This window comes from Hyaena hyaena, unplaced genomic scaffold (genome assembly GCF_003009895.1).
Source record: "Hyaena hyaena isolate Hyena2069 unplaced genomic scaffold, ASM300989v1 scaffold_35, whole genome shotgun sequence".
Lineage (NCBI taxonomy): Eukaryota > Metazoa > Chordata > Mammalia > Carnivora > Hyaenidae > Hyaena > Hyaena hyaena.
In genome coordinates this window covers 2,165,280-2,186,654 of record NW_024080667.1, presented here as the reverse complement: position 1 = coordinate 2,186,654, position 21,375 = coordinate 2,165,280, and the positions used below count along the sequence as shown (strand labels likewise).

The following is a 21,375-nucleotide window of genomic DNA, read 5'->3' as shown; positions in this document are numbered from 1 at the left end:
AGGGGGCGGGAACCCTCCTGTCGACACCCCCCCCCCCCCCCCCCCCCGCCGCCTCGGCTCTCCCCGCCCCCCCCCACCTCCCCCAGCCTCCCTCCAGCTTCCCTCCCCTGCCATCCTGGGCCCTGGCACATGCAGGTCGGTGCCAGCTCCCTCCCTCTGCGGCCCTGCAGGTTCGTCCAATCCAGCCAGTTGGCCAATCACATCCGCCACCACGACAACATCCGTCCTCACAAGTGCAGCGTGTGCAGCAAGGCCTTCGTGAACGTGGGGGACCTGTCAAAGCACATCATCATCCACACTGGTGAGCTCATGCCCACCTGCCGGTCCCGTGCGTGGGGGCGGGGGCAGCGGGAAGGGAGGTTCCTCCAGATCCAGCCTTGGGCCCTGGCTCTTGCTGCACGTGGCCTTGAAGGAGGTTCAGTTCAAACAAGGACCCCATGTAGGGTGTGTAGAAGGTGCAGTGGCCACTGGAGGCTTCTGTGCGGCCCTGGTGGCTGCCCCAGAGTACCCGCTACTGGAAGAGACAGGGCTCTGGGGGCAGCTGGAGGCCACTGAGGTCCTCCCCCCGCCCCTCCTCCCAACGGCAGGCGAGAACCTTGCCTCCCCCCCCAGGAGAGAAGCCCTACCTGTGTGACAAGTGTGGCCGTGGCTTTAACCGCGTGGACAATCTGCGCTCCCACGTGAAGACTGTGCACCAGGGCAAGGCGGGCATCAAAATCCTGGAGCCAGAGGAGGGTGGTGAGGTCAGCGTGGTCACGGTGGATGACATGGTCACGCTGGCCACCGAAGCACTGGCGGCCACCGCCGTCACGCAGCTCACAGGTGCGGGCTGTGGGCAGCAGGGGCTGGTCATGGGCAGCTCTCCTTTGGGGTGGCGGCGACGGGCAGGGGCCTCTGGCCTCAGGCCCCGCGGACTTTACCCACAGTGGTGCCAGTGGGGGCCGCGGTGACCGCCGATGAGACGGAAGTACTCAAGGCCGAGATCAGCAAAGCTGTGAAGCAAGTCCAGGAGGAAGGTGAGGGGTGAGGGGGGAGGGGGCCCTGGGGGGTGAAACTGATAAACCCGAGGGTCCTCCCCGTCCTGACCACAGCCCCCCACCTCCCACAGACCCCAACACCCACATCCTCTATGCCTGTGACTCCTGTGGGGACAAATTCCTGGACGCTAACAGCCTCGCCCAGCACGTGCGGATCCACACGGCCCAGGCACTGGTCATGTTCCAGACGGACGCGGACTTCTACCAGCAGTACGGGCCGGGTGGCTCGTGGCCGGCCGGGCAGGTGCTGCAGGCCGGGGAGCTGGTCTTCCGCCCTCGGGACGGGGCCGACGGCCAGCCTGCCCTGGCGGAGACGCCCCCCGCAGCCCCTGACTGTCCCCCGCCTGCTGAGTGAGGCGCCCCCTCTTCTGTTTATTTAAGGATGGACGGCACCCTAGATCTGAGAGGGGTGGCCCCGTTCCCTAGAGAGAATAAATTTGATTATTTTCTAACGCTGCCTGCAGCTCCTGCGGGGGCGGGTGGGGAGCTGCCGGGGCCGGGCCGCTGAAGGGCTGCTCCCCACCCTGGGGACCAGCAGGCCCAGGCCCGTTTCTTGGCAAAGCCAGACCGTCCCCTCATGCAGAATGGGACCGGGGCCTCCAGCCCTGTCAAGAGAACAGCTGGCTTCCTTGTCCTAAGTCGGGGTGTGGGCGGCACGCTCGGGGCCGGGGAGACCGTGGCTCCATGCGCCCCATCCCCTCATCCCATCTCCGCCTCCTCGGGCTTCTCCCCTGTTCAGCTCCAGGACCCGGGCTCCCCTCGGCCCCGGAGCTCAGCCGTGAGCCTGCCCCCCCTCGGCCCCATTGGGTTGGCTCACCGGGATCCAGGGAACCCACGGAGCCCCGCTCAGCCGCCCATTCAGCCAGAGCGGTAAGGTAGGCAGAGCCACGCCCACCGGGCCACCGGCCCAGTTCTTTCGGGCTTGGGGGCAGCAGGAGGGCTCCGCCCTCACGTCACAGGATCGAGGCTGAGCCAAGAGCCATCTCTTGGGAACATCTAATCGCCGTGCATCGATGGGTGTCTACGACCAGGCTGAGGGCCTGACGGCTCCGGAATGTGCGGCCAGGAGCGGTGTTGGGGGGGGTGGGGACTCCGCAGGGAGGCTTGGTGCCGCCTCTGTCCCACGTGAACTGTTAGCTCCTGGCAGCTGTAATCCCGCCAGCAGAGACGGCACCACCTCCTCAGCAGAAGTACAGGCCTGTTAGGACCCTGTGACTGTCACACTACCCTGAGACTACCCACTCTGTGGTCCCTGTGTTCCTGTCCCCCCCCCCCCCAAGCCAACCCCCCAGCTTGTAGGGGACCCAGTGGCCCCATCCTCCTCTTCTGGCATCGGGCCGGGCTGTGCCACCTCAGACCTGGAGAAGGAAGGGACGAGAGACACCAAAGTTTGCTTAAGTGGTTTCTGGGTTCGGGGCAGGGGTGGTTGGGTTGTCTGTCTGTCCTGTATCCAACTTCGAAGTGCCTTCCGCGTTCCCCAAGAACAAGTCAGTCCGGTCTGTGACGGGAATCTCTTTTGTATAAAACAAGCTGATGCTTGGGGAGGATTAAGTGGCAGAAAAGAGGTCCCATATAGACATGGGGAGGGAAACAGGTGGGACGAGGGCCAGCTGCTCCCGTAAGCAAAGGACCCTCGGTCGTCCCACCCAAGTGACAATCACATTCACACTGGATGTGTTTTGTATTTTTTAATAAAGTTTGTAATCCAATGGACACACAAAACAAAACTGCGCTGAGAAAACCAGTTTCATAAATTAATAAGTGTCAGGAAGTTGGGGGGAGAGGTCAAGGTAACAGGAGGAAGGGAAGCCAGTCTATTTGTGTGTGTGACACTTCCAAATCGCGGGGGCCGGGCCCGTGCTGTAACGAAGCGCACTTTTACAAATGAGTGACAATACAAAGTCTGAGTATGAAAATAAGATTTTCTCTGAAAACACATTTTTGGCACAGATTAAAAAAAATGTATGTCAGGGGAATTTGATTTTTAAGTCAGTATTATATATATTTATATATATTATATATTTATATATACACACATCCCAAGTTCTGCATATCCCACCAAGAAAGAAAATCCTTCTGTTTGCTTTTCTGATTGTAAACTGTACATCCGGGTGAATCACAGATGGTGGCGGCAGGAGAATTAAGAAAGGTGACGCATCCAAATGAGCAAGGGGCGGGGACAAAACGACCCAATGAAATGTTCCTTGACCCCAGTGTTTCAGCAGAAGCCTGAAGTCCTGCGTTAGCGTCCTCGATGCGTGTTCAGGAACACCCAGACACCCAGAGTGTCACAGCCCGTCTTCACTGTGCAAAAAGTCCAAGTCACTAATTTAGTGCAAAGGCAGTTCTGTTTTGTTTCTTAAAAACAAAAACAACGAAAAATTAATTCCACCGCCCAGTTCCTTTTCTCCAAAAGGAGGGGAGAAACCCAGCCCCCAGGTGTCTGCGGAGTCCAGCGGTTGGTGGTCTGTCCTTGGGCTAAATGTCATGTAAACATACAAGTAGCAGCACCACTGCCCCGAGGGGTCCGTGCGATTGAGCCGGGTGGGCGGGCTCGAGGGCGAGGCTGGCGGCCGGCAGTGGAGCGCGGCCCCCGCGGCAGCTCCTTCCTCCGCTTGGCTGGGTCGTCCTGTGGTTCTGTTCCTGCTGCGGAGCCTCGGGGAGGCGCACCGAGCGGTGACCGTTCAGTGGCTCACACAGAGGCGATGACAATCATGAGGTGGGGGGAGATGTTGGAGATGCTGGCCAGGAGGTCAGGGGCCAGACGGGACAGGTGGCTCTCCGAGAACTCGCAGGGCGGGAAGATCTGTAGCACGTAGGCGGGCTGGAGAAGAGGGCCAGGGAGGGAGAAAAGTGGGATCCCCCGTCTCCGCATCGGTCACCCCACTTACCGCTCTTCAAACCACTACCGACCGGGGACCCTCAGGGACCCAACACGGAGCTAGGGGGAGGCCGTTTCCCGAGGAGCTAATGTCTCCATGACTCTGTCCACCAGACGAAACCTAGAAGGTGTTGGAAAACCTACCACGAACTAAACTATCCTCCCAGGAGCTTCTTCCGCAGCATTAGGCTACAGACCGCCGCTGACCCGGCTATTCTGGGCCGGGCGAGGGCGGCCCCACCACTCCACGCGGCTTGCCTGCTCCCTCTACCCATAGTCCAGGGCTATGCTCGCCCCCGGACTATGCTGCTTGGCACCAGTAATCACGCCACCAGCAGAGACCGGCCCTGCGCATGCGTGCGCCAAGCGCGGACGTCGGGCTGACCTGATTGGAGCCGGGGTTGGGAACGTTGATGATTCCTGCCGCCTGCTTGGCCTGCAGATAGGTGATGAAGGCCGCCTTGAGGGACTCGGTCTGGCTCACGACGTCCTCTTGGTCACGGCCACAGGGCAGAGCCAGCAGCAGACAGTAATCCGTCTCCACCTGGGGCAGAAGTGTAGCCGTCAGTGATCAAGGGCCTTCCCCCGAAGACGGCAGCCCATGCGGGGGCCCATCCAACCCAGGGGTTTGGCTCCTAAGTCCACAAAAGGCCCCCTCTGGGAGGTGACCTTAAAGCCTACCCTATTTGTTGACAGAAAACACTGGTTTCTGGGTCTAGAAGCACTTTATGCCCCCACTGGAGTCCAACCGGGCCAGGAAGCCACTACCGCGCCCCACGGCGAGCTGGGGACACAGGCAGGTGGGTGCACCCCGCGTCCTGCCTTGTGGGCAGGGCAGTGGCTCACCCGGGCCCCGAGACTCACCGTCATCCTCCGGGCCACCCCTTCCAGCTGGGAGGCCTCCAGCCGCATCCGCTGGGCGATCCTCAGCGGGGGGCCTCCTTCAGAAAGCGGCAGAGACCGATGGGCCAGGACGTTGTTGCCGGAGACGAAGTGCAGCTGCACGGCAGCTGTGTCGTTCTTGAGGGCCAGCAGGCCCTGCCACACGATGGGGTACTTCTGCTCTCGGGGAGACAGACAGGAAGTGAGCGCAGGGCTGGAGGGCAGAGCCACCGGGCGATGACTCGCTAGTCTAAGTGGGGGGCCCGGGACAGTTAACACTGTGCAGGGCTCGGAGGGGAGCAGGACAGGGCCCCTCCCGGCCTTACCTTCAGAAGCTGGACCATGTCCACGGGCCTCTGGGAAGTCAAGTGTGGAGAAGAATCTGGTTTGGGGGCAGCTTGGGCTTCAGTGTGCGTCAGAGCCAGTCCTGGAGGGGTGCTGGGGCTTGAGGTCGTCGGGATGAACGACGGCTGCTTTGGGGCAGCTTGAGAAGGGAGAGGGGCTGGGAGGTCAGGCTTCATGGAGATGGACACAGGGGAGGGGTAGGAGGTCTGACTCGGGTCAGCCTGTGCCCTCTGAACCTGGGCATGAGACTCGGCTGGCCTGTTTGCAGGGACGGTTGAGAGACGAGGCTGTTCTGCTCCTGTCTGGGTCCCCTTCGCCTCCTGGGAGACCTGAGGCATCTTGCTGTTTGGTGTCTGGCCCGGCTGACTGAGCTGGGAGGGCTGCGCGGGTTGTGCAGGCTGTGTGGACTGCACAGGCTGGACAGGCTGTGTAGACTGCGCAGGCTGAGTGGGCTGCAGGGGCTCGCCTTCAGGAGTCGGGCCCTGGAGTTCGGCGGCAGAGAGAGGGACAGAGTGAAGAGTCTGTTAACACCCGGCACCCTGCCCACCAACAGGCCACGGGTTCCTGGGCAGAGGCGGCTGCAGGCACCTCCTGTGAGCCAGGCCCGTGGCGGCAAGTCTCTTGGGCTCTCGGGATTGAAGGCTCTGGGGAGAGGTCGCCCGCTTGCTCCCCCCGCCTCCCCCTGTAGCCAGTAGCCGCCCGCAGGTTCCCATAGCTCCTTCCCATCTCAGTCCTCTGCACCGTGACCTGATCCCCTCATCCTACAATTTAGGGACCCCCTCTTTAAACTCACGAAAAGGGCAACACATTTTGGGGACCTCACTGGTGCCTCAACCACTACAGGGAGGCAGGCTGGTGTGTGGCACTCACCTGAGTGGGAGCCTTGGTCCGAGGAGGTAGACCGATGGGGGCGGCAGCAGGAAACTGCGTGTGTGTGAGCTGCGCGGGGCTGTGGTAGGTGCGGATGTCTCCGTATCTGTACTCCTGAAACAGCTCCCCGCTCGAGTGCACAATCTGCACCCCGTGGGTCACCACCACAGGCGGGGTGAGAGGCAGCCCCTGGAGCTGGTTGCTGGGGGTGACCGTGAGGATGCGGGCCTCACCGTGGGGGGCGGGGGCCGGGGCGGCTTTGGCATCTGCGGTCTTGGCAGCATCCTTCCCGGGCTGCTGAGGGACCTTGCTGGCTGGTGGCACCTTCACGACCCCGTCGGCCGCCCGGGGCTGCTCACTGACCGCCGTCACGTGCGGATGCACCATGATCCTCACGTCCCGGGGCACGGTGTACGGGTGCAGTCGGTACTCGGACTGCATGACCAGCACCTCTGACTGCACAGGGGCCGCAGCTCGAGCCACAGGGAGGTGATAATGCACTTCTTCCTCTGGAGGGTGTTGGGGGGCCAGGGCTGGCACCCCAGCAGTGGCTGGCTGAGGTGTGCCTGCACGCTGTGGGGCCCTGACCTCTATCTGCTGGGGCTGCAGAGGGGCCCGCGGCGAGTGAAGGGTCTCTGGCCGGATGCTGTAGGTGATGCTGGGCAGCGTGGGAGTGTTCATTCTCACCTCACCCTGGGACAGGTGGCTGAGGGACACGGTCTGGGTGATGCTGTGGGGTGGCATGATGACAGACTGCTCGGGGTGTATGCTAGAGATGAACTGAGGCACGGGAATGCCCGCAGCCAGCATGACCGTGGCGTTAGTGGAGAGCGCGGTGGACGTGGTGCTGCTGGGGTGGCACGCTCTTGGGAACGGGGCTGGAGCAGGCCCGCTGGGTCGAGGAGAATGTGCATCTGGCTTTGTGGCTGCCAAATGGGAGACCGTACGATCTGTTGGGGTACTGGGCCCGGAGGCGACATGGTTCACTTCTGTAGGCAGTTTGCTGGGCAGAGCAGGAGGGTGGTGGGGAGTGAGAGCAGACCCCAGGTTAGCCGGCTGGAGGACCTTGGTCTCTATTTTGAGGGTGACGGGGTCAGCAAGCTTTTTATTAGTGGTGACTATGCTTGGGGTGAGGACCAGCTGGTTGTGAACCAGCACCGGGGGTGTGTTTATGCCCTGGGTGAGAACCTTCACTGTGCCACCCTGGGTGACAGGTGTGGACACAGAGAGGTGAATGGGCTCGGGCTTCTCCAGGGATGGACGGTCAGCCTTAACAGAGGAAATCACAGGAGACGCGTTGTACGTCTGGGCGGTCAGGACCAGAGTAGAATGGGTGGCCACATTTGCATAGCCCGAAGGAGCCTGGGCGCCTTTGGGGGAAGGCTGCGCCGGTGCGACAGCATCAGGTTTCACCTGGGACTTGGACACCGACTGTTGGAATTCGATGTCCATTGCACTGGCGGGGGGGATCTGGCTAATCTTGGCACTGATCCGCTGTGGGCCTTCCGTCTTCTGCCCTGAATAGCTCAGGAGCACAACCCCTTCGGATGTGTTCACACGCAGGCCGGCACCAGAGCCTGTGTCTGCCGGCCGGTCGTCAATCACGGACATGGACCCCGGGTGGAACCGACTGTTTTCATTAGTGCTCGGTCTGGGTTTGCACTTTGCTGACGGCGTAATCACTGCACCTGCCACAGTCACCGCACCTGTCGTGGCAGTCACACTGCCAGAGGCAGCGGTCACTGCACCTGCCGTGACTGTCACCGCACCTGCGTTCATGGCGCCCGCGGCGGCGTTCACCGCGCCCACAGTGGCGTTCACTGCGCCCGCAGCGGCGTTCACCGTGCCCACGGTGGCGTTCACCGGCGTGGTGAGAACATTCACGGGCGCCGTCAGGACGTTCACAGGTCCCTTTAGGACATTCACAGGGCCAGCAGGAGTGTTTACCAAACCTTTCAGTGCCGTCACCGGGCCCTTCACAGAGCCCTTCAGGGCGTTCACCGGGCCAGTCAGGGCGTTCACCGGGACCAGGGACACGTTCACCAGGCCCGTCAGAGCACTCACCAGGCCAGTCAGGGTTTGAGGAGCTGGTTTTGCAAGAGTAATCTTCTGAGAGTTCTCCAAATCAATGCTCACAGGCATCCGACTAATGACAGAAGTAATTTTGGGAGCAATGACTGGAGTCACCTTTTCCTTTTCAGTGGCCACTGGAGCCTCCGGGGCCTGCGTGTCAGAGGTGTTGGTTATTGGAGCTGCTGGTTTTTCTTCTGAAAGAGGCTTTTTAGACTCAACTGGAGGGGGGAGTGGTGCCTCATGCAGGCAAGGGGCGGCACTGACGGGCTCTGCGATGGCAGTTGTGACACTTGTGGAAGTGATGCCAGTGGCAGAGACATATTTGGGGTCCATGAGGATCTTCCTTAGTGTACTGGAGCTGGTGTCAATGTCAGAAGCTTTTGTGTCTGGGGGAAGAGCTGGAGATGGGGTGGACTGAGCCCGAGGCTCCTCCTGCCTTGTGATCCACTCTGTGACCTTAGCAGGGGGGCTCTGATGTGGGACCCCCACAGAGGCAGCAGGAGGTGGGAGCTTTGCTGCAGTTACAGAAGGAATTGGGGGGGTGGGGGTGCTGGAGTCACTGGGTGGCGTCACTGGGTCACTTTCGATGATGGAATGCACCTTGAATCTGGCTTGAGGTTCATCCTCCACTGGTGCTGGCTGGGAGGGCGGGGGAAGGTCTGGGAGCGCAGATGCTCTGGTTGGGGTCTTTTCTTCCACGCTGCTTTCCTGGGACAAGTTCTCCATGGGTGGAGTCTTGCTTGGGTCAGAAGCACAGGACTCAGGCGGAGCGGACTGGGGCTTTTCTTTCTGCTTCTCTTCCTGTGGCATTTCTGGGGGTGGCACCACTGTCCCCTCACTTGTAGCAGGACTCTTGCTTTGACCTTGGTCAGGTTCAGGGATGTGGGTCTCTGTAGTGCCCCCTGCTTTCTTATTTGTGTTCCGTTTGCGGCGTGATCGAGTTGTCTTCTGGCGCCCTTTCTCTCTCCGGGCAAGAGGGACTTCGGCTTCTTTCGATCCTTTGGCTTCTGGCACTGGGTGGGAGGGTTTGCTGCTGTTCCCTCCAGCTTCCTTGGTATCTCCTGGGCCTGCTGAGGCGTCAGGGGCACTGACTGGTGGCCCCGAAGATTCTGTGGCAGCCTCGGTCTCCAAGATGCCAGACACAGCCTCATCGGTCTCAGGCTCCATTCCCTCCCCAGGAGCCTGCAGCACTTGAGGACGGGGCTGTAGATCCGCCTGCGGTTCTGTGGGATAAGGGGCAGCTGCTGGGAAGTTTTCTGGCTCCCCAGAAATGTCATTGATGATGGAGCCGATGGCCGCGGCCAGTTCTGTTTCACTTGCTTGGTGTGCGGGCTTGTCCCCATCCTCTGGGGAGAGGCCCTCTGGCGCATCTGTGGCCGCTGCCTTGAAGGCTGCGGAGGTGGTTTCTGTGAGCTTTGCGATGTTCTCCACGGCCTGCTCCAGCTCCATCTGCTTGGCTAACTGATGTGGTTCTGGGGACAGCGTGGTGACAGACACCTCTTTCTCCTCTCGTTCCTTCTCTGGATGGGCTGGATCACTGTTCAACTGGGAAGATAAACTCCCCTCCTTCTGGGGACTCTCACTCTTCTCGGGGGGGCCTGCCGCCACCTCGGCTTCCTTCTCCATTGCCAGCCCTGCAGGGCCCGCAGCCACGCTCGAATTCACACTGGAATCTGCAGTTTTCAGATTTGCAGATTTGTCTGCTGCTGACCTAGAGTTTCGAGATCTCCCTCTCTTTGACTTGGAGTTTTTTTCAGGGGCTGTTTTTTTCTCCACCACTTCCACTGCAGGGGCCTCCGGTGCATTTCTGTCTGTGCTAATTTCTTTTCTGTCACGTTTCTGTTCACTTCCTGCTTCTTCTTTATCAGCCTTGGACTTTGTATTATTTTCTTTCACGTTCACCTGAGGACTCACCTCAGTGGCAGCCTCCAGACGATCAGCATCAACTTTTGGCTCGTTTTTCCCCCTCTTCCCTTGTGGGCCACCAGCAGCTCCTGATTTTTGGGCTCGTGGGGACCTCCATCCCTCTGCTGGTTTGAGCGTCTCGACCGGTTCTTTGGCCTCGGTCTCCTCATCCTCCTCAGCTCGACGGCGTGTTTTCGGAGGCCTCCCCCTCCGTGGGGTCGTGGGAACTGCCGCGGCCTCCTGCAGCTCTCGCTCCAGTCTCTTCCTGGTCACTCGTGGCTGCTCAGCGGGCTCCTTGACGGGGGAGCGGCTCTCGTGGTCTCCCATGGTTGCATAGACACTCCTCACATTCCGGCGCCTTGTTCGGCTGAGGGGCAAACTTGGTTCTGGGTGTTCCAGGTCTGCTGCGGAATTTTTAGAGGCAGTCCTTGTAATCTTTTCTGCCTCCATCTTTAATTCTAAAAGCTTCTGTGCCTCTCCCCGTGGGGAATTGGACCGCTTGAGTTTCTCCCGGTCTATCCGCTCGCTTTTCCGTGTGACAGGCTTCTCCGTGGTACTTGCTGCTGCGACCTGAACAGGGGTCTTGGAACGCTTACTTTTGTTTGGCTTTTTGTCTTTTGTGGCAACAGGAGGATCGACCTCAACGTCTTCAGAAGCCTGAGGCTGAACCTCAGGGACAACTTCAGCTTTTTGATTTGCACCGGGCTCAACATTAGCAGCGGAGTCTGACGTTTCCACTTTCGGCTCGTCAGCTTCCTCGGGCTTCTGAGTCGGTTTTGAAAGCAGTTGGGTGCTGTCAGGTTCTGGATCTACAGTGACCTCTCCCTGGGAAAATGAGGCCCCAGGAGTTGGAGGCTTGGTGTCCAGATAAGGCAGCTGGTCAACTGATGAACTTTCTTCAACAACCGGCGGAGCCCCAGCAGCATCTTTACTGGTATCGGCTCCCGGTGGCAGGTCACCATGCTCAGTCGGCTGCACGGCCGCGGGAGCCCGCTCCGACACAGGCTTTGCTTCTTCTGAGGCAGAGACTGGCTCCCTGGGCTTCTCTTCTGTCACCAAAGGTACCTCCCCTGCTTTTTCACCTGCTGGCAGCTTCTCTGGTGATGGCAATACTGACTCTGGAGTTACAACTGTGACAGCCGGAGGCCCAATCGGCGGGGGGGTCTTCAGTTCTGACTCTTTACTCTCAGAGGCAGCTTCTTGAGTCTCAGGATGATCCTCTGTATCTTCCTGCTTTTCAACCTCTTTGGGTTTTTGGTCTTTTTCCTTTTCTTTCTGTTGCATTCGCGTGAGTTCCATAAATCTGCTATGGAAGAGAACTACTGGCTCCTGGATCACATCGGCCGTGCTGTTTGCTCCATCAGACGTCTGCCTCCCATACAACCTGCCTGCAATGAAGTCTGATTCCTCGTCTTTCCTCTCTAGATGCTGCAATCGCTTGGAATCCTGTTCAAAGATTGAGCTGTGCAAAAAACGAGAAGCAAATAATTCTTGTCTTTCCTGTTCTTCTTCTTTATGGTCATCTTTTTTATCATCCATTTTCCCTTCAGAATCAGTCCGAATTTTCTTCTTTTTCATGTACCAGGATGGAATAGGTCTTGGAGCAGAGTCAACCTTCTCTTTATCTTTGTTGTTTCGAAAATTAGCAAAACGGGGGTCCCAATCAAGAAAAGACCAATTTTCTTCTCGAGATGAAGACAGGGATTTAGCTCTTTCAAGCAAAGCCTTAGTGTCTGGTGTGATTGTCTTATCCAGTGCAAAAGAATAAAACTTGTTCCTTTCTAAAGAACTGGAGAGTCTTTCATCTCGCTCACGTAGTTTGTCTTCTCTGTCCCTCAATAAAAAAGACAACCGAGAACTTTCATATAGTACAGAGGCTCTGGGTGAGTGGGATTTGTGTTCACCGTCTTCATCAGAATCAGAAGGCACCTCACCAGGTTCCAAGTCACGTACAGACCTCTTTCGAAGGCTGTCTCTCTTAATTATGCTATTTGGGAAACTCACATCAAATCTGCTGGCATCTTGTTTCATTTGAGAATCCCACCGGTTTAGTTCATCTTCAGAATTCAAGACAGAGAGCTTTATTTTGGCCATATCTGCCATCTGTTCCCTCTTGCTAGAATCATAAGGATTAAATTTTAAGGACTCTTCTCTGACTGTGATGTTAGAGTAGGGGAGACCTTTCTCATCTACTTTAGGAGACCCTCTTACTGACATGAGCCTAGGGGAGCCTATAGGATCATCTTCTTCGTGGAAAGAGCCATGTCGGATGCTGGGAGAACTGCCAGCCCTTTCAGAATCCTCACTGATCTGGCGCGAGCTTCTATAGTTCCTCTCCCTCTTGGTGCAGACATCGAAATCAACGTGGTCTGTCCTCTTCTTTTTGCTAGGAGGAGAGTCGTCAGTGACATCCTGAGGGGGTTTGCCTACCTCGTGAACCAGACTACGTCTTTCATATTCATCTACATCTTTTTGAGGACTGCCAAACTTCTCAGACTTGGCTATTTCCATCTCCATCTGCTGTTTCCTCCGACTCTGCTCCATTTGTTTTCGGTAACTCTGTGTGTGATCAATATCAATGCCAATTTTTTCTTCAGTATTTACTGAATGTGGTTTCTCTTGGCTTGCTTTACATTCAAGTGTTTCATCACGAAGACTGCAATAGTTTTTCCTAAGCTCTTCTCTCTCTGGCCCCTGATCATCTAATAATTGTAGCTGTTTGAGTTGTGGTTTTGAGGGAATCGGTTTTTTTGACTGGATTTCTTGATTTTCCACAGATTCACATACTGGTTCTCCCAGCCTTGCTTGTAGGTCTGAGTTGGGCCTTGAGCCAGTCCCAACAGAAACACTGGCAAGCTCCTGACACTCTTTGGGGCTGGGAACAGCATTAAGTCTGTCTAGTTTTATTTTTTTAGATTCTCGTTTAAGAATTTCTTTCCTCACAGGCTTTCTTTCAGACTCTCCTTCCCTCAGCAGAATGACATCTCTAGAGGATAGGTCAGGCTGCTTTTTTAAAAGTACTCGAGCATCCTCCAACTCTGGACTGCTTTTCTTGACTTCAGATTTTTGCCTTTCTACTTTCACACCGGGATCTGCAAAGCGCCGCTTCCTTGCTTCCAGCCTCTCCAAGTCCGCAGTGCTGACCCCATCAGCAGTCTGCTCTGCTTTTAGGTGCTTCCTGGGCTTAAGCCTGCCTTCCTTATCTACCACTTCTATGTGGCTCGACAGGCCCTTTTCCTTTGGCACTTTCATTCGAACTGGTTCCAGTTTAGACAAGTCAGACTTTGCAGGCTCTGTCTGACAGACCTGAAGTTTCTGATCGAGGGCAGAAGACTTGGCAGTATCATTATCAAGCTTGGCTTTCAGCTTTTCCAAGTGAGGATGGTCAATAACTTTACCCTCTTTTTCTTTCACTCGGGTCAAAACCACACAGGGCATGAGCTCGAGGCGGTTTTTTGCTATTCCTTCTTTGTCAGCTTTCTCTCTGCTCAGTTTATTAGAACTCCTTGATTTTTCGGGGCTCTGTTCCCTCTCATTTTCTTGGTCTGTCTCTGAAGACTGCGAACTAGGGGAATGAACTTTTCCTTTTCGTTTCTGCTTTTCAGGTTTGTCCTTTTCCACTTTCTCCTTCCTTATTAAGCGTCTCTCTCTTTCTACTCTCTCAGGATCGAAAGTCCTTTCTTTATCTGTCTTTTCATTTTTTGTATAGCGTTCCAAACGAGACTTGTCCAGTTTATCGTATCTTGGAGGGGAAAGTGAGCTACAGCTTCCACTCCGGTCTGAGGACCGGCTGTAAATCCTCCTCTCTGAGTCACTTGGCAGCCGCTCAGACTGCGAGGGAGAAGCGCCAGGGCTCTGGGGGCGCCGCAGGTGTACTGGGCTCTGACTGCGCTCACTCGGCCGCCTCTCGTGATCTCTGTCTCGGTCAGACTCAAATCTTTCACGTTCTCTTTCTCGTTCCCTTTGCCTGTAACTGTATTCCCGAATATCCTGTTCATAAGGATCATTTCTGTAATCCCTGTATTCTCGAGGATCGTCGTAATATCGTGATTCATAGTAGTCTCCTTGGTAAGTCTCCCATTCTGAATAAAATTCTCTTCCTCGAGCTGGATAGTCTCGTCTGGAGTCCTCAGGAAATGTGCCCGTAGTTCGAACATTCTCATAATACGTACGATCTTGGCTATAGTCATAAGATCCCCTTCGTTCCTCTCTATCAAATTTGAAAAATAATATATTAGTTCTTTTGTTTTTGTCATTTACACATTTAATCACACATATGAGATTAAAAGCCCTATTTCAAAAATCTTTGCCATTATTTAATCATTAATTAGACTGGACTCAGACCGTCCAGTACAGTACCTAGCCACAATTCACATGTGGATATCAGGAACTTAAAATTTGAGATGTGAATATAAAATACACATTTTGGGGCGCCTGGGTGGCTTAGTCGGTTAAGCGTCTGACTTCCGCTTAGGTCATGATCTCGTGGTTTGTGGGTTCGAGCCCTGCATCGGGCTCTGTGCTGACTGCCAGCTCAGAGCCTGGAGCCTGTTTCAGTCTGTGACTCCCTCTCTCTTTGACCCTCCCCTGCTCACGCTCTCTCCTAGGAATAAATAAAACACTTAAAAAAAAAATACACACTGGACTTGGTTTAAAAAAGAAAAGAAACCCTTAAATGAAATTAATTTCTTTTCTTTCTTTTTTTTTTTACTGTGGTTACCAAAAATTTTTAAACTGGAGGAACCTGGGTGATTTAGTCAATTAAGCATGTGGCTTCATTTCAGGTCAGGTCATGATTTCATGCTTCATGGGACTGAGCCCCACAAGGGGTCCACACGGACCATGCAGAGCCCATTTGGGACTCTCTCCCCCTCTCACATGTGTGCACGCTCTCTTTCAAAATAAATAAATAAATAAATAAATAAATAAATAAATAAATAAGCCTTAAAAACAATTTAAAACCACAAGTTTAGTCTACATTGTGTTTCTACTGGATGACACTTCAGCCCTTTTTTATTTTTTTGGTATGAGGTGTTAGGACTTATAATGAGCACTAGTATTAAGCAGTATCACACCCCCACATTTCTAAGTCTTTCATAATTACTTTTCTGCCAAAAATATTCTTACCACAATCTGGGAAACAAAGTCAATACTGGCAAAAATAGTTTAATTAAAATATTAATTAAATATTTAAAAATATTTTAATTGAAATCCTCCCACCTATATGACCCACAGGATACTGATAACACACCTATCTCAATTCACAAAAGCATGTTGGGGGCCAGTCTCCCTAGGCTGTCTCCTCACCTGTAAAATGATGGTAACCTTTCCTCAGAAGGCTCTTAAGAGAATTAAATAAGATAACATTTGTAAGAACTTTCCTAACATAATGTGAAGACCTTCAGTAATGCTGTTACTTTTCCCCCAACCCATGAACTGATTACAAGCTTTGTGAAAGGATTCCTCAATTGTAAAGGAATTCACCATGGTTTTCTCTTACAGTGACACATAGGGGGCATTTAAAATAAGATTAAATTTACACACAAGAACATATATGATGGATAAAATGAAATTCATCCATAATAGAGGCTAATTCTTTCACTCTTGTTCATTCTCCATTTTTGTTTTCTCAAGCAGGTCATGCATTCTACAAAGTACTTCCATTAGTGGCCCACTGAAACAAAAACCTAGAACTTAAGCCCCTTAAGCTGTGAGCTTGGCTCACAGGAGGCACTGAAATATCTGTTCAAAGAATGAACCTTAGAAAAATATGTCAGTGTGGTGCCTGGGTGGCTCAGTTGGTTAAGCATCTGACTCTTGGTTTCAGCTCAGGTCATGATCTCGTGGTTTCTGAGTTCAAGTCCTGTGTTGGGGTCTATGCTGACAGCCTGGAGGCTGCTTGGAATTCTCTCTTTGCCTCTCCCCTGTTCACACATGTGTGTGTAAGAGCTCTCTCTCCAAAAAAAAAAAAAAAAAAAAGGAAAGAGGAGAAAAGAGAGAAAAGAGAAAACGAAAGGAAAGGAGAGAAAAATATGTCAAAGCAACTAGTTGGTGTTGTTCCAATATACTCCTCACAGCAAATGAAGTATCTAAAGACTTAATAGCCATCCAAACACTAGAAGCATCACATATTAAATGTATTTGCATGGAATTTCTCAGTCAAAAAATAAGAATATATTTTGATATTATCTAGGTTTTTTTTTTTTAATGTTTATTTTTGAGAAAGAAAGAGAGAGCACATGAGCGAAGGAGGGGCAGAGAGAGAGGGAGACAGAATCCGAAGCAGGCTCCAGGCACCTCCTGGCTCCCAGCTGTCAGCAAAGAGCCTGACGCGGGCCTTAAACTCACAAACCACAAGATCATGACCTGAGCCAAAGTTGGTCGCTTAACCAACTGAGTCACCCAGGCGCCCCAATGCTTTCCTTTTTAAAAGATGTGTTTTCTCTCTTTAAAAAAGAGAGAGAGAGAGAGACAGAGAGACAGAGAGAGACAGAGAGAGAACACATGAATGGGGGAAGGGCAGAGAGACAGGGAGAGAAAATCCCAAGGAGTTCCATGCTGTCAGTGCACAGAGCCCAACGCAGGGCTCGATCTCATGAACCGTGAGATCACGACTTGAGCCGAAATCAGGAGTCAAACGCTAACCAACTGTGCCACCCAGGTGCCCTACTTCCATGCTTTCTAACATAAAATGATTTAAGACACCTAGAATGGCCACTAGTTCCTTGTCCAGATTAATAGTAGGCTGAAGATATGTTTTAATCAGACTACAACTATACCTAAAAAGAAGTCAAAGGTGTTTGTGTAAACATTAGTGCTGGAGCACTGTTAAATTTAATAAATATTGATTTTGCACGTATTTTGCTGGACCCTATGACCAAAAGTCATGAGTGTTCCTGTCCTCAAAGAACTCAAGTAAGAGACAGTACAACTGAACACTGAACCGTGGACCAAAGGGTGTTCAGGAACCCGGAAAAGCCAGGTTTAGAGAACTCTGTTCACGTGACTGCAGAGTATCCCAACTCCCCTAAGTAGGTGGGAAATTCATCTAAAGCATAATAGCCTCTTGTAAATTTATCTTGAGAATCATTTTGGCAAAAAGTATAAAGTTCGCTGCACCAGCAGGAAGGAGCACTGGGTTTATCTCCAGACAAATGTCTTAGCCTGTGACCTTATCAGCAAGGTGATCTGTTCTTCAGTTCCACTAAAAGTAACACAAGATAAGAAGGAATAAATGAAATGCTACTTTTAAACTGCAGAACCCTATGCAAATCAGTCACTGTTTGGATCCCTGAGTTCAAGTGTCATTAGAGGTAAAGCATTTTTTTCATTCATGTATTAAGTATTCCGTGGGATGACTGACTTCCACTCTAAGTGAAGGGCAAACATCCTCAAGTTCTACTGCAAGGAGTGCACTCTGTAAGCACTGCCATCTGAAAACAAATGGGGCAAAACTGGGTTACACCCTTCTCATTCCCACTCTGGTGATACACTCCATTCAACAGGGATAAATCACCATGGGTAAAAACCAAAGAACAAAGCCAGAGCCAGATTGTCAGTAAAATGACTGAATTTAAAAGTGGTAATATACAAAAATTAACACCCACACAGCATTATCCAACCCTCACAAGACATTATTCTTTGAAAAACACTTAATGTATGCATAGAGAATTTTAATGGGTGTTTTGTCTTAGGTGCCACCAGACCACGCTTCCTACTGGCATGTGGGGAAGCGTTCCTGTCAGTACTGCAAGTGTGAACGATGACTTCGAACTGCTACTTGGGGAGCCAGGATGGAGACCTTTTTTCTCTCTCCACAGACAACATCATAACATGTGTGTGCTCGCTCGCTCACGCTTGCTCACACGCACGCGCGCACACACACGACACAGAAGAAAAGCCGTATATCGAAACTGACATTTTGGCTAGAGGGCTGTGGACTCCAGTCTACTGGCGAAAACCCATCAAATCCTTACATAAATTCAGGCTTTTGGGAATTTGGCTGTGGGGTACATTTTTCATTAAAAACAAAACAAAACAAAACAAAAACCCCAAAACACCTCCTCAGGGCTGCTCAGGGCTTGGTTGGTGAAGCATGTGACTCTTGATCTGGAGGTTGTAAGTCTGAGCTCATATTTGGGTGTAGAGATTACTTAAAAATAAAATCTTTAAAAAATAAGAATAAAAAACTTTCCCAGTATTCAATGAATGTTGTTCAATATTCCACAAGGAAAGGACTCAAGAACTATATACCTTCTGTAACTTAAAAACGAAGTGGCAAAAACATGCAGTCAAAGGAAATGAATGTATTCAACAGGTTTCTGGTGGCACAATCAGGATCTGACTCCTATTTGTCACAGAACCCCCTTTTATAGTTGAACTACAGTGTCTAAAGGCATTTTTCACGCGCCTTTTGTTTAACGCATATGGAGACGGGTGGAGACTCAGTAGTGACATTCCAGGACATTGAATCATGGAGGCGGCGTGTTTGGACAGCCTGACCACGTGGACAGTAGTTTCCATTTTCTTTTTAGTTTTTTGAGAGAGGATGCATGCATGAGGGAGGGGCAGAGGGAGAATCCCAAGCAGGCTCCACTGATCAGCACAGCACCCGACATGGGGCTCGATCCCACGACCTAAAGATTATGACCTGAGCCAAAATCAAGAGTTGGACACTCAACTGACTGAGCCCCTCCCCCCCCAAGGCTCCCTGACAGTTTCCATTTTCAGATATGATCAGCTATTGAAGTGCTTAACGCAGCATTAAAAAAATAAAAAACTTTCTCAGAATTCAAGGTTTTGTTATGCTGTGTTAGGATGTTTTAACATATTCAGTCTAAAAAAGAATCAATCATCGGTTTGGGGGCAGTTGTATGCTAACAGAGATAGCCTGGTTCAAACTGTGAGAACTTAAATGATTCTGAACTGCAGGAAAAAAAAAAAAATCAAATACTGTACTACATTACCATGACTGAAAAAAATCAACAACAGGAAATAAGATTTACTTTTTATGTTGCTAAAATTACCGATATATATATGCTTTGGCTGATCACAAATTATTATTTAAAAGATCTGAATTCAGAACAACGCTCATGATAATCTTTAAAAAAATTTTTTTAATTGTATGGGCACACACATGGTGATAATCTGGATGTTGTCATTACTAAATATACAGGGCACTTAAGATTAACGCCCTTTAACATGTTATCATATTTAATTTAAAACTGTAAGGCAGGATGATTTGTACATAAAGTTATAATTTAGCAAAATAGTAACTTTCAAATTATGGGGCAGTCAGCCCTATAAGAAATGTATTTAGGTTACCCTAAATCCCATGAGCCACATGAAAACTGAATTCATAAAAATAAACCTGGGTTTCTGTATGGGTGGATAAAAGGAAAGGAGTTTTTTTGGGATGAATTTAGAAATGAGTGAAAATAAAATTTAATTCTATCTAAATTTTATGTATTTAAAATTTTAAAATTCAAGCTATGCTGATAGGTTTAAAATACATACCTTATTACTTGGGGGAAAAAAAATACATACCTTCTTTCCGCTAACATTTCATAAAAGTCTCTGATATCTTGACCAGACTTTTCCATACAGTGATAAAATGCCAGCTGGCTTTCCCGATTTGCAAAATCCACCTTAAGAACAAAGAATAGAAGGTGTTTGATTCAAGTTGCAGGTTTTTAAAACGGAAAGTGTTACCAAATTTGAAAATCCTCCCCAACACAGTCCTCTAGATAAACTTCAAGAAAGAACAACCTATCTCAACTAAGTGAAACAGTCCTCATATCTGAACCTATGTTTTGTTAACTTGAAATCTCTTTCAGATTCAATACAAATACTGATAATAGGGGCGCCTGGGTGGCTTAGTCGGTTAAGCGTCCGACTTTCGCTTAGGTCATGATCTCGCGGTTCGTGGGTTCGAGCCCCGCGTCGGGCTCTGTGCTGACTGCCAGCTCAGAACCTGGAGCCTGTTTCAGTCTGTGACACCCTCTCTCTCTGACCCTCCCCTGCTCACGCTGTCTCTCTCTCTCCTAGAAATAAATAAAAACATTAAAAAAAAAAATTAAAAAAAAAAAAAAAAAAACAAATACTGATAATAAATACCTATTGTTTTTTTTTTAATGTAAGCTCTATGCCCACTATGGGGCTTGAACTCATGACCCTAAAATTAAGAGTCTCATGTTCTACCACTTGATTCAGCCAGGTGCCCCAAGAAAGAAATATAATTAAAAGTTCCAGAACCCATGGGCACCTAAGTGGCTAAGTTGGTTAAGTGTCAGACTTCTGATTTCAGTTCAGGTCATGATCTGTTCGTGGTTTCGAGGCCCGCACTGGGCTCTGATGATGACAGTGCAGAGCCCGCCTGGGATTCTCTCCCTCTCCCTATCCCTTCCTCACTCACGCATTCTCTCTCTCCCTTTCTCAAAAATTAAAAAAATAATTTTTTTTTTAGGTTCCAGAAAACTGAAGGAGTGGAAAAGGCAAAATGGAAAATGGAAACAATACCTATCAGGATTCTAGGTTGCCAAATAATCAGATCAACTATATCCAGCAATCTATATGTGTATTTGCTGGAACCAATTAGAAAATATATAACAAAACATTTAAAGTTCACTCACAGCTGGGCCTCAGAGTCATTATTAAAAGCCTATGATACCCATCATCTAGCAGTATCTTATTTCAAAAACAGGTATTTCAATCTAACCACCATAGGTATTAAGTGCATAACTTTCCTTCAGGTTCTCATGAACCAAAGGTTTTAAACAAAAACATCAGACAAAAATCTTATGTTCAGTGGCTACCCACTCTTTAGGAGAGGAGGAAAGAAGAGGAAGAGAGGATCGTTCAGCAAGCTGGAATGACTGACACTAAGAGTTCCTGGGATGCAGATACCCACAGGTGAAGGCAGGCCAGCCTGCACCATGACTATATATGTAACATCGAGTACCTGGGGAGTTGGGGGACACATTTCCTTGAACAACACAATTTTTAGGGAAGGTCCTGTGGCTAATGACTCTGTTGCCTTCAAGTAGCCAAGTCTAAAAATAGTAACGTGGGGCACCTGGGTGGCTCAGTCAGTTAAGCGTCTGACTTCAGCTTAGGTCATGATCTCACGGTTTGTGGGTTCGAGCCCTGCATCGGGCTCTCTGCTGACAGCTAGCTCAGAGCCTGGAGCCTGTCTTTGGATTCTGTGTCTCCCTCTCTCTCTGGCCCTCCCCTGCTCATGCTGTGTGTGTGTGTCTCTCTCTCTCAAAAAATAAATTAAAAAAAAAATTTTTTTTTTTAAATAGTAACGTTCCCCTTAAGAACAGGACATACAGCGCACACACACTGCAAACCACACCCCTTGCTGGCTGCCCACAAAATGCC

The 21,375-nt window shown here is 51.2% G+C and overlaps 2 protein-coding genes across 5 annotated transcripts in view; one reads left to right on the top strand and one right to left on the bottom strand.

The window, feature by feature from the left end:
• Positions 1-1,489, top strand: part of ZBTB17 (zinc finger and BTB domain containing 17) — a 33,118-nt gene extending 31,629 nt beyond the window's left edge. For 3 of the 4 annotated variants that reach the window (XM_039228993.1, XM_039228992.1, XM_039228994.1), the window contains 4 exons: positions 169-301; positions 613-822; positions 927-1,016; positions 1,109-1,489. In XM_039228993.1, coding sequence (XP_039084924.1) covers positions 169-301; positions 613-822; positions 927-1,016; positions 1,109-1,392 — 717 coding nt within the window. In that variant the 3' untranslated portion in view covers positions 1,393-1,489. The remainder of the gene's footprint in view (positions 1-168; positions 302-612; positions 823-926; positions 1,017-1,108) is intronic. The other variant, XM_039228991.1, reaches the window with a different exon arrangement.
• Positions 1,490-2,710: 1,221 nt separating this feature from the next.
• Positions 2,711-21,375, bottom strand: part of SPEN (spen family transcriptional repressor) — a 95,396-nt gene continuing 76,731 nt past the window's right edge. Inside the window, exons 10-15 of the mRNA XM_039228990.1 lie at positions 19,540-19,640; positions 6,016-14,203; positions 5,127-5,627; positions 4,783-4,977; positions 4,304-4,462; positions 2,711-3,861 (exon numbers count right to left, since the gene is read on the bottom strand). Coding sequence (XP_039084921.1) covers positions 3,730-3,861; positions 4,304-4,462; positions 4,783-4,977; positions 5,127-5,627; positions 6,016-14,203; positions 19,540-19,640 — 9,276 coding nt within the window. The 3' untranslated portion in view covers positions 2,711-3,729. The remainder of the gene's footprint in view (positions 3,862-4,303; positions 4,463-4,782; positions 4,978-5,126; positions 5,628-6,015; positions 14,204-19,539; positions 19,641-21,375) is intronic.